This window comes from Oryzias latipes, chromosome 14 (genome assembly GCF_002234675.1).
Source record: "Oryzias latipes chromosome 14, ASM223467v1".
NCBI lineage: Eukaryota > Metazoa > Chordata > Actinopteri > Beloniformes > Adrianichthyidae > Oryzias > Oryzias latipes.
Window position 1 is genome coordinate 316,506 of NC_019872.2, and position 12,130 is coordinate 328,635.

At 41.5% G+C, this 12,130-nt stretch overlaps 1 protein-coding gene across 2 annotated transcripts in view; it reads right to left on the reverse strand.

Annotated features, from left to right (window-relative positions):
- The window catches only part of vps11 (VPS11, CORVET/HOPS core subunit), a 47,005-nt gene extending 35,956 nt beyond the window's left edge, over positions 1-11,049 (reverse strand). Inside the window, 5 exon segments of one of the 2 annotated variants that reach the window (NM_001104819.1) lie at positions 3,192-3,439; positions 3,583-3,743; positions 10,060-10,195; positions 10,539-10,687; positions 10,839-11,049. In NM_001104819.1, coding sequence (NP_001098289.1) covers positions 3,192-3,439; positions 3,583-3,743; positions 10,060-10,195; positions 10,539-10,687; positions 10,839-10,980 — 836 coding nt within the window. In that variant the 5' untranslated portion in view covers positions 10,981-11,049. 2 annotated transcript variants of the gene reach the window in all.
- Between the last annotated feature and the right edge of the window lie 1,081 nt (positions 11,050-12,130).

A 12,130-nucleotide genomic window follows, 5' to 3' on the forward strand; every position in this document is an offset into this window, starting at 1 on the left:
TCAGCTAACTATAAATACTTACTGCTTACAGTGTTGTAAAGAAAAACAAAATTAAGTAGTTTGACCTTATACTCCATTTGAGTCTGAGATTCAGGTATTTTGAGTTGCCTTTGATTCTTTGACATTCAGCTTAAAGCTTAGTGCATACAGTTTCATCTTCAATGCATTCATTAAATATCTTGCTGTCCATACTACTAATTAATAACTACTAACATATTCCTATCTATTCCTGCCATGTCTTCCACATCTCTGACATGGTTCAGTCTCTCTTCAGTGACGGTGTTGGATTTTTGATCATCGCGGTGAAAAACCACCAGGGGGCGCGCTGATATGTGTGTCAGTTTAAATATATCTGCCTAAAATGTAATAATAACCCACTGGCTTGTTCCTTCGTTGTTGCTGTTTAACATTGTTTAGTATTGAATTGTTACATTCAATAAAGTTTGAAAAAAAAATTGAGTGAGCGCGTGCCGCGTGGTGCTCGGCAGTGACAGCCGCGCGCAGGCGGGAGAGGAGGAGAAGAGTGATAAAAGGTTTCCCATAGAAACCCTTGAAGTCTGAACACAGGACTAGCAGAAAAAGTGAATTATAAAGACGAGGTAAATCTACACGTTTTCGCAAAATATACTTTATTGTAAAAGGTGAAAAATGTATTAATTGTTAGATATTTTAGTGGCCCTTGAAGTCTGAACACAGGACTAGCAGAAAAAGTGAATTATAAAGACGAGGTAAATCTACACGTTTTCGCAAAATATACTTTATTGTAAAAGGTGAAAAATGTATTAATTGTTAGATATTTTAGTGGCCCGAGCGGACAAGTAAAAAATAAAGTCTTGTGGTCCGTACTGCTCGAAAAACAGGACCGGGCCAGCGGACAAATGGCTATGTCGAGCCCTGTGTACAGAAACTAAATTAGAAAAAATGCGTCTCTGTCCAAATATTTATGGTCCTGACCGTATGCCGCAATCATCTTCTCTATTAAAATTATAAATAAGACAGAAAGTTTGATGTGTGAATGAATAAATGTCTGAATGGTTCTTCTTTTACCGAATAAAACTGTCCTTCCTCACCAAGTCCCTCCTGCACAACCATGAGAAAAACACTTTTTTCTGTTTTCATTGTTGTAGCCAATTTTCACGTGTTTCAGCTGCAGAGCGCCACTGTCCCATTACCATCCAAAGGTCCCTGCCACGTACAGAGGTTTTTGTTTGAAAGTGTCCAGCATAAGAGGACCAGGACTTGTTTTGGAAAGCTTTAGCCTATTTTTCCTTTGTGCGTTCTAAAAATGACAACGCATAGGTCTGATCGCGTCAGAAGGTTGTGAGTCCCAACTTGCGATTCACGGCCACAGGAGTCAGGCAGCCAAAGGAAGTAGGTCGGAGCTGTTTGCAGTGCCAGCCCCTGCTGGAGATGTTTGCTCTCTACGTTTGCAGATTCACACCGTCAATGAAGCGCTTTATTTCTTTGACAAATAAGCGGTTTTCTTTAGCACAGCAGTAAAACACAGTGCTGAAAAAGCCTTACTTTACCACCCTCTGCCAAAAATTTGTAAAAAGTAAGATGACACACAACGCATGTGAAAACTTTTTTTGGAAGTGGCAATAGTGGCAGTTTTATCACGCTAAATCGCGCTCAGAGTAGTAAAATCAAAGATAGGATTTGACACCGAACGCAAACACGTGTTTTGAAAACGCAAAAACATTTTTGAAAGCACAAAAAAAAAATAGAGCAGAATAAAAAATGATCGAAAACCAAATATTTAATATTTTCACTTGCAAGAAAGTTTTGTGTGAAACTGGAAAAAGGTGGAAAGATTTCATGTAATCCATGGACACCAGTGAAGATCACAAATCATTGAAGAAAAAAGGTTCAGAGCACTGTTTAGTGGGTCTAGATGACCCCACTCCCAATGTTAAAGTGCCTAGGATAGCACAAGGGTCAAGGTAACCATTTATTGCGATTTTCGCCATCTTTTGCGGTATGCATATTGCACAGCTTGATGTCGCGATAACGATAAATTTGCGGTATATTATGCAGGCCTATGGCAGACTAAAACTTTTTTGGCCAACTGTATATGTAAACAAGTATTAAAAATTATTTGATGGTATATAATGACACAAGGAGAGAGCAAAGACTTTGATTGAAAAATAAATAAAGGAGTTACTTAGAAAACATGTCTTCTAAAAGAAAAAGAAAAAAACAAAGGATAAAGTTGTTTTTATCTGATGTTTAAATTAGCTTATGTTGTGACTTCCTCTGTGTTTGCATTTAACATACACTGCTAAAAAAAAGGGAACACCTAAGAACACAATGTACTCCATCTTTTGGAGTACATCTTTCCAATAAAATTGCAACATTGACAATCAATTTCACATGTTTTTGTGTAAACGGACTAGACAACAGGTGGAAATTATAGGCGATCAGGAGGACTGGTTCTGCAAGTGGTGACCACAGACAATTTCTCCGGCCTCATGGTTTCTGGCTGATCTTCTGGTGAGTTTTGAATGGCAACAGTGTTGTCCCTCCAGTGGTACCATGAGATGGCATCTACAACCCACACAAGTGGCCCAGGTAGTACAAGTCATCCAGGACATCTGGGACACCTGGAACACCTGGCCGCGGTATTGGAGGAGATCTCTTATGAGACCATCTGCCGCCTCGTCAGAAGTATACCCAGACGTTGCAGGGAAGTCATACGGGCACGTGAAGGCCACACCCACTACTGAGCCTCATTTTGACTTGTTTCATAGACATTACATCCAAGTTGGATTAGCCAGTAGTGTTTTTCCACTTTGGTCATTAGTACGATTCCACATTTAATTTCCATTAATATTTTTTGTGTAGTTATGTTGTCAGCACATGCAACTATGTAAAAAATAAAGATTTTTAAAAGAAGCCTTCATTTGCACTGCATGTGCTTTTATGGCGTTCTCTTTCTTTTTTGAGCAGTGTATTTTCAGGCAAATGCAAAACGGCTACGAGTTTTCTTTGTAAAATATGGAAATAATTTGGTCGGTAAAAAATATGTTTGGCCAGTATCTACTGGAAAACCTAGCCGGTGTTTCCAAAAATTTAAATGGCCACTGATGATGTAGAGTTCACATTATAAAAGTAATGATTTAAAAAGTCGTTTTGTTGAAATAGGCATAGTCATTAGAAAAAAAGACTGAACTAGTTCAGTTATTTCTTACTTGTTGGGTGACTTCACATCTTTGATGACTAAGAACAAATACCCACGATGCCAGTGAGCCAAAAGCTTCTGCCCATCAAAAGCAAAGCATGGTCCTCTTCCATCTGGCTGGTATAAATAAATGCATTCATCACCAGCTACAATAAACTGGGAATCCTGAGATGGATCTGCCAAAGATGAGCAACGCAGCGCACAGCCATGAGAATCCAGCTCTACTTTTGGATACTCCTTCGTGGACAGGGTGAAGCACTAGGTTGGATAAAGAAAAGAATTTACTAGAAAAAAAGTACTTAAAACAACTGGACCAATGTAGTTCATTTTAGGTAAGTTCTTTTTTTTTTAAATAAAGTTTACATAACTCCAAAGTACTTTTTAGGGGTAACTTGACTCACATAGACTTTCTCCAGAGTAGCAACAAATAAATGGGTAGATTTCACTTGACGAAAGGCAAGGCCAGTGACTGGACTACTTCCCTCATGTAGAGTCACAGTCTTACTGTGTCGATCTCTTGTGATGTCACCTTTGGTCAAAACAACGCTGCCATCTGTAAACCCTTAAAAACAAAACACAACACTGGTTATGATTTTCAAATGAGAAATATGCCGTTAACTACTTAAATATACACTTACTGGCAACTTTATTAGGCACATCTCTCCAACTGCTCATTTTTAATCAGCAATCAGTTGGCAGCAAATAAATGCATCTAGGCATATAGATATGGTCGAGACAATTTGCTGCAGTTCAAACTGTGTAGGGAAAAATCGATTCGGCAATATACTGCGATATAACATTTGGCCATATTTTTATAGATTTAGAATACTGTCAGGACGATATTTGTTTAATCATTTATGAGCGTCCTTCAGCATCTGACTCTTGTTTTCCACTTAAACATCTGACTGCTAGTTGGCAGCACCGCCCTCTGAGCCTCTTTGAGCAGCTTTAAATGCACAAAATAACAAGATCTAAGTGAGAACCAGCTTGAAACAGCTGTTCAAAGCTCGAGAGTCTGAAGCAGCAAGAAACTCTGTGCCATGTTAATGCCAGTATCACGTATCATGATTGTGGTGCTTTGTAGCGGCTCATCAGAACGAGCAGAGCAGCAGCAGAGCAGCAGCAGAGCAGCAGCAGTGCAGCAGCAGAGCAGCAGCAGTGCAGCAGCAGAGCAGCAGCAGTGCAGCAGTGCAGCAGCGGTGCAGCAGAGCAGCAGCGGTGCAGCAGCGGTGCAGCAGTGCAGCAGCAGTGCAGCAGCAGTGCAGCAGCAGTGCAGCAGCGGTGCAGCAGTGCAGCAGCGGTGCAGCAGTGCAGCAGCAGAGCAGCAGCAGAGCAGCAGCAGTGCAGCAGCAGTGCAGCAGCAGAGCAGCAGCAGAGCAGCAGCAGTGCAGCAGCGATGCAGCAGCAGAGCAGCAGCAGAGCAGCAGCAGTGCAGCAGCGGTGCAGCAACAGAGCAGCAGCAGTGCAGCAGAGCAGCAGCAGCAGAGCAGCAGTCAAAATGCTGTCACAGAAGCGGGCCAAGGTTCCTCAGAACCTTCCAGCAATTGATTCTAGTTTAAAGACCAGATGGATCAGAGTGATGTGTACAACGCTCTGAAAAAAGGCCAACGTCGTGGCGATGAGCGATGAAATCGAGGTTTACTTCCACATGTGAGAAAGTGGAGCTGCAGCTGCAGAGCAGACTGTCATGGAAAAGAAAGCATCTTTGCCACATCAAAGCGATCTCCTTCATCCTGTCACGCTGCCTCATCATCAAACTTTATTGGTGTTTTTTTCCCCTTTATTTTGAAGCACCATTCAGGTTTCTGAACCGTTTAAAAGTACTGGAGAAGTTACATTAAGCAATACTAAAACTAAACAGCCCTTTATTTACTCAATCATACTTTTAGAACATTATTGATTAAGACACATTCATTCGATTTTTTTTATATTGAAAAATATTTTATTCTGGAAATCAGACTGTTCCTTTCAAGAACAAACATTTAAAGTTACCAAAATAAAAGCACTATAGATTTGCTTGGGTAAAAGCAAATTGTATATGATATACAGTTGCAATGCTTAACATTGTGATCATAAAAGACAGTAAATGTTAGGATTTTATTACAATGAAACGTGTATTAATATTCAAGTAGAGTTTTTTTCTAAGTCATACTTAAAAAGAAAAAGGGTTTTGGTATCGTGGGACGTGTATCGGAACATGTATTATATCACCAGACTCTTGATGATACACCCCTAGTTCAAACTGAGCATCAGAGTAAGGAAGAAAGGTGACAGAAGTGACTTTGAATGGGGCATGGTTGTTGGTGCCAGATGGGCTGGTCTGCACATTTCAGAAACTGCTGATCTACAACTATGGAGGCAGATGGACCAGAAGACCACACCAGGTGCCACTCCTGTCAGCTAAGAACAGCAAACTGAGGCTACAATTCACAAAGACTCACCAAGACTGTTCAATAACATTAGAAGATTGGAAAAATGTTTGGAAAAATGTCAGTGGCCTTGTGGGGGAGTGTCCACCCTGTGACTGGAAATTCATAAATTCAAATCCAGGCCAAGTCTTACAAAATGCTCTAAAAATGAGATCCAATGCCTCCCTGTTTGACACTCACCATGAAGGGGTTTGGAATTTGGGGTTTAAACCACCAACGGTTCCTGAGCGTGCAGCTCACCGTTCCTCCAGGGGAGGGGTCAAATGCGGAGAACAACTTTCACACACCTAGGTGCGTGACAGCTAATGAGACTATTAACTTTTAACAAGACAATGAAGCAATAAGGACACATTGGCTGTTTGCAACTCAACCTGCGAAAATGTAAGCTCAGTAGCAGGGTCATAACAGCACAGCAAACAAGAGCAAAACAGGAAATCACTGCAGGGAAGGAAGCCGAGGACTAGTGTGAGTTGGAGCCATCATCCAGGATGAAACATGATCATCATTTCACAAAGCAAACATCCACATCCCAACTAGAACAAGTCAAGGAAACAAATTTAAAAATCAAGCACTAAAGTATCTCTGCTGACAGAACATGACACATTTTGGACAGCCGATACATATAAAAATAATAACTGAGCTCGTAAAAACGAAACTTCACTCTCAACCTTTCCACCAAAGGTGTCGTAAAAAGAAGCAGAACATCTTTGAACCCATCTCCTCAGGTGCTTCATATTTTCCCTCTTCATCCACACTGCCAACTTTGCCTCCCCGAAAAAATGTTCAGTAAAACGTGTACTTTTTTTTTGACCAAATATTTTGGACCATAAATCAAACAAATGAAAGAAAAAAGTTCCCCCAGCCCCTGAAACAGTGAAATGAAGAAGGGGAAAAAGACGGCAACAGTGCAAAGAAAGAAGTTCTACAGTTTCAGTATTAGGGCTGCACGATATGAAGAAAACTCGCGATATGCGATATCAGTGATTAATATTGTGATAACGATATAATTTGCGGTAAACAAATTATATCGTTAATTAATATATATATTATAATAAACAATTAGTAAAACAACCAAAAATATCATTCCCATTCCATTACAACAGCTTAAAAATTATACTACAAATGATCCTTGTTGACATAGGAGGCGAACATACAACATAATAGGGCGCCATCCGATTAGCTAACAACGTGAAGGGGTCCATCTGATTGGTCAAATGCAGAAAGGGATTCTTTCAATCTATTAAACACTTCAAGCTGCCATAAGATTGTTTGGCCACATCTAAGGTAACAATTTATTGCAAATTTGCTGTCTTTTGCGATATACATATTGCACAGCTTGAAATTACGATAACGATAAATTTGCGGTATATTGTGCAGGCCTATTCAGTATCAAAACAAAACCCATCCCCGTGCCAGGATTAAGGCGCACCAGATATCTGTTAGTGGCTACAATCCAATGCACAACCCTCCACTGGAGGTTTCTCAACAGGAACTGTGTACAGGGAGCTCAAACAGCCCCTCGGGGAAGACCCTGTGCAAACAAATTCAGCTCACCACGACACGGATGACCATCAGGGAGTGCAAGTTCAGAAACTTTGCCACTGACAAAGTACAAAGACTTTTTTTCAAGCATCTCAAAGTTCCCCATTTGGGGAGTAGTTCAGGAATCCTTGTCCTCTTGGCATCCCTCACAGGCTGGAGAAACCATTGAAGGAGAGAAATCAAAATCCATGCCACATATTCTGTCGGGTTTGGGGTTTATTAAGCAAACATCAACCAAAGAAGAGTCAGAGATCATTTTGGATAAAAAATAAAGAAGACTGAAAAGGAGGTTCTGTGCTGATTCTATCTAAAGTAAAATGCAATGTGCAGTTCCTGTCACCACCCATCACAGGACATGTCAAGAGTCTGAGCAGAAGAGCTCAGAAAACATGAACACCTGTCTGCAGAAGGACAGCACATGCTTCAGCTTCTCACCTCTGCACCCTAGACCTACAGTTGGGAAACTGTGGCAAACTCACCGTAGCGCTGCAGCTCCTTCTCCAGAGCTTCACTGGGATAAACGGGGGAACAACCGAAACAATGACCCGCGTGGACGGCTCCGCGAGCGGGGACACCTGCAGGAACCCCCACCTACACTGATGGTAATTGTAATCAAGTCAGACAACAAGCGCTACTCCTTCAGAAAAACAGTCATCCCTGTATTCATTCGGGAGGCATAAGTGATGTTAGCATGACCTACCACGGCCGCGTGGTCGGGGCGGTCGACCCATGATCGTAAGATTGCAGGTTCAATACCCGCCTTGCTCGCCCATGAGTCGAAGTGTCCTTGGGCAAGACACTGAACCCCACCTTGCCTCTGGTGGTAGGCGGGCGCCTGTGTTTGGCAGCGGAGCGGCCACCAGTGTGTGAATGTGTGAGTGAATGTGTGTGTGACTGTAAAGCGCTTTGTCCTTGTAGGAAGAAAGGCGCTATATAAGTATATGCCATAAGTCCCCCACAGCCAGGAGAATCATCTCCAAAGAGACCTGCGGGTCGGGCTGGACGCGGAACCCATGCCTTTGGGACCAGGACGGCGACAGAGACGCCACCTCGGCGAGGCGGGCGAACCGCTGATCCCCCACACTCACCAGTTAAACCTCACTCAAATCAATAAATAACTTTAAAAAGAATATGAAAGAAGAATCACTGAACCACACAAACTTTCTTCCAGACTCTCAAACTCAATCACCCACACCGTCCACTGCCACCAAAACTTCACCATGCAGTGCAAAAAAGAAAGAGCGGTAGTTATGAAGAACTGGAGAAAACCTGGAAAGTGAAAAATAACATGGTGCCCAGTGGAATTTGGAGCAGTCTGGGCAGTAACCCACAAACTGCAGATCCCTGATAAGACCTCAGACATCTCAGTCCAGAGATGTCCTGCAAACATCTCCAAAGATACCCTGGCTACTATACATTAGGGGCGTAACGGTACACTAAAATCTCAATTCAGTTTGATTGAGAATTTCATTGGGCTCGGTTCGGTACATTTTAGTTCGGTACTGCTGTTTAACAAAGCTCTCTGATATGAACTGCTGTTTTATGAACTATTATTTTATTGTTATTTATTGTGTGTGTTTGTTTGCGTTTTGCTGCCGGACACAGGAATTTCTACCTTGGGAGATTAAATACAATTTTTATCTATTTTCAGTATTATTTTGGTACAGAAAAGGCAGAAAAAATTACTTGCAAAATGTATTTATTTCTTTTACATGACAATAAATAAAATTGACCTATGTAGGTGATCTGCTTTATAAAATAAGAAAAACTATTAGCTGCCAGGAACCAAAAAAGAACCAAAACCTTTGGATCCCTAACACTGACCTGAAAAACAAATATTTGAACTTGTTCATTTTTTTCTTGTAGACACGATTGTTTCAGTCGGTGATGCCGTTTTTAGTGCGATATCAGATCAGATGTGTTACTGTGGCATACGCTATCTTTGTGGAACAATGTCGACACACAGCATTTGACTTATCCAATTGTCTTTTCCTTTCATGGATGCTGACAACAAACCCGAAGTGTTCCCCCCACACAGGAGAGCGTAAGGAGATGGGGGGGGGGTCCTCATCTCTCTTACTGTTCGTCACCTAATAGAGTCTCGGAGGAAACTCATGGCTAACATTACTTCCGCCTCGGCGCAAAGTTAATACAGTGGTGACCTGGGGGTTAGCCTATAACCAGCCTATAACCACTAAGACTCATGGGAAGTGTGAAAACTTGTGTGTTGAATTCTTTACCATAACCTGGAGAGCTATGAAGAGAAGTGAGGCTCATGTTGTTAAGCTGTTTGTGTGAGTTCTTAATAAATGAGTTTAAATGTCAGAAAGGAGATAGAGTAATCTGTTTCTCTGTCTACTCTCTCTCTAAGACTGAGGGCGTGTGAAGTATGAGGCAAGGACAGTCAACGCAGCTAGTTAGGTAGCAGCTCAGCTCTCGTTTCCCCGCTAGGAGTGACAAAGCAGTTGGGTCGTTACAATGCTTATGCGGGAAAAAAGAAAGAAAAAACGTACCCAAACGGTACAGAAGTGAACCAAACCGAAACGGTTCGGTTCAACTACGTGTATCGTTAGACCCCTACTATACATCAATTACTATAGTTACACTGTTGTCCTGAAATGAACCCTCAGCTTTTATCCATCGTCTTTAGTCTGGTTTCTAAATCTCACTTCTTGCAGCTTAGCAGTTTGTTGGCTAATCAAAAAACAGGAATATATAATAAAGTTAAGTAAAAAGACACTAATTAAATGTATCAGTCTGTGTTATTAATCAATGCAAAAAAGTTTGTTCTTTTTGAACTGATTAAATAAATTCACTTTTCTGTTTGGTTCCTATTTTTTGTACCATGTTAAATATACTGTTCCTGGATTTAAGGGGTGAAAAGATGCTTATTTATTAAGGCCTTACCAATAGCCATGAAGTTAAGGTTTTCATGTATACTGAGACAGGACACTTCTGTTGGTTTGGTGCCAAGATTTGCAGGAAAAATCCTGGTGCAGAGCGGATTTCCACTGTCTCTCTTGTCCAGGTTCCAGACCTTAACCTAGGAACAAGAACAGATCTCACTGAACCCGGTCTCAGACCGGACATCCCAGACACGGAACCTAGCAGCAAAGCTTAAACCTTTTTACCTTTTCGGACAGACAAACAGACAGACAGATGTAAAACTATTTTAGGGACATTTGCAGTTTTTTTCCAAATGTAAAGTAAATAAAGCAATTTAAGGTTTTAGATAAATGACTAAATTTGAAAATGTCAACATGTTCACCCAATTTTACTGTTTATGAAGAGTCTCCCGTGTTTATTAAGCAGTGTTGGGTTTCAAATACTGGTGTCTAGATAAACTGGATTTAATAAAACAGTTTAGACGCATAGGTCATCCTTACGAGTGGGTTTATTCCGTGCTCGTCCAAACCCACTGACACGAGGATGCTGTGTTGCTTCAGCTGGTACAGGTGCGTCACGCGCAGCTTGTAGGCCTGAAATGACGTCAGCTGCAGTGATCGGGTCACCAGCCAGATTCTGCCTTCCATATGTGATTCACGGTTAAGCGCAATCAAATCTATCAATGAAATCACACACACGAACAGAGTGTCCATGTCCTCCGTATGAAGACAGAGCTAGTTTGGTTAGGTCGTTTTCTGTCACCGGAAGTAAGAAGTCTGTTAGCTCAGTCAAAAGGATATCTCCAAGAACGAGAAGACCGCGGCCGGAGTCACTTGCTGATATTCCTTTAGGAAGAACAAACTTTTTGCCATTGTCAAGGGGATCTGACACAGCTTCCTTATCAAAGAACACAAATTTCCGCCACTGTAAGAACGCTGCCATCACGTTAGCTTAAGCCTCAGCAGCACCTTGTCATGTGACGTTTCTTCTTCTTCTTCTTTTCTGGATTTTGGGTCTCTCTTTTGATTGACACCATCGCCATCTACAGGTAGGGAGTGCCGGCACCGGGGTTTCCAAACCAATAAGTTAGATCGCTAGAGGAGACTCGCCCCTTGGGAAGCCTGGCTAAAAGTGGCGGAGCGCGACCCCATATTGGTGAGGTCGTCGGTGTCCACATGACACGATGCTTTCACTTTAGTGGCTTTAGTGCAGGGGTGTCAAACTTATTTTAATCGAGGGCCACATCAGCATAGTGGCTGTCCGCAAAGGGCCAGATATAACTTCTACATGTAACTAAATGTAATGAAAAATAAATGTAACTACTCCTTAATGTTAAATAACTCATTATTTATTTATTATAACTTTTTAAAGTGACAATTACAGTTGCATAGAAACATATGTTTGCTTGTTACTTTAGCATAAATCCTTTTACATTTGATTCTGTCAGGTTAGGTTATATGGACAGTGTCCATATAACAAGTCCTACTGTTTAGTTGCTCAATCCGAAATTTCAAGTCCAATTCCCCCTAAATATGAATAAATACACAACAATTTTTATTTTAAGAAATTAAAAACCTTTATGCTCTCGCGGGTAGAGCTGTGACGTGTCGGATTTTTTTTATCACCGCGGTGATGAACCACCAGGGGGCGCGGTCTCGCGGTTAACCGCAGCCCCCCCCCCCCTCCCAAAAAAAAAACAACCCACACAAAATCCCCCGGTGGCCGCATCAATAATAAATAAATACTACAACGTAGTATTCTTTATTAACAAATAACAGTAACAACTAACTACTACCTATCTAACTAATGAACTAACTATATAGGTGTTGTAGATTGACTGTGACTGTGTGAGCGCGCTGGGTCGTGTGTAGGACTGGGAGGAGGGAGCGCGCACACTTGTGTTCTGGGTGCGTATTGAGTCTTCTGGAGTGGACCGCTCTCTAGCTGCATGTGAGCCTTCACCTGTGCTCTCTGGTACAGACATCTTCTCAAAATATTATATATTGCCGCCTTTATTTATACAGACACGTAACGTTGCGCTGCACAAAATAGTTCCCAAACAAAACATGTAGTGATATTCATCGAAATCTAA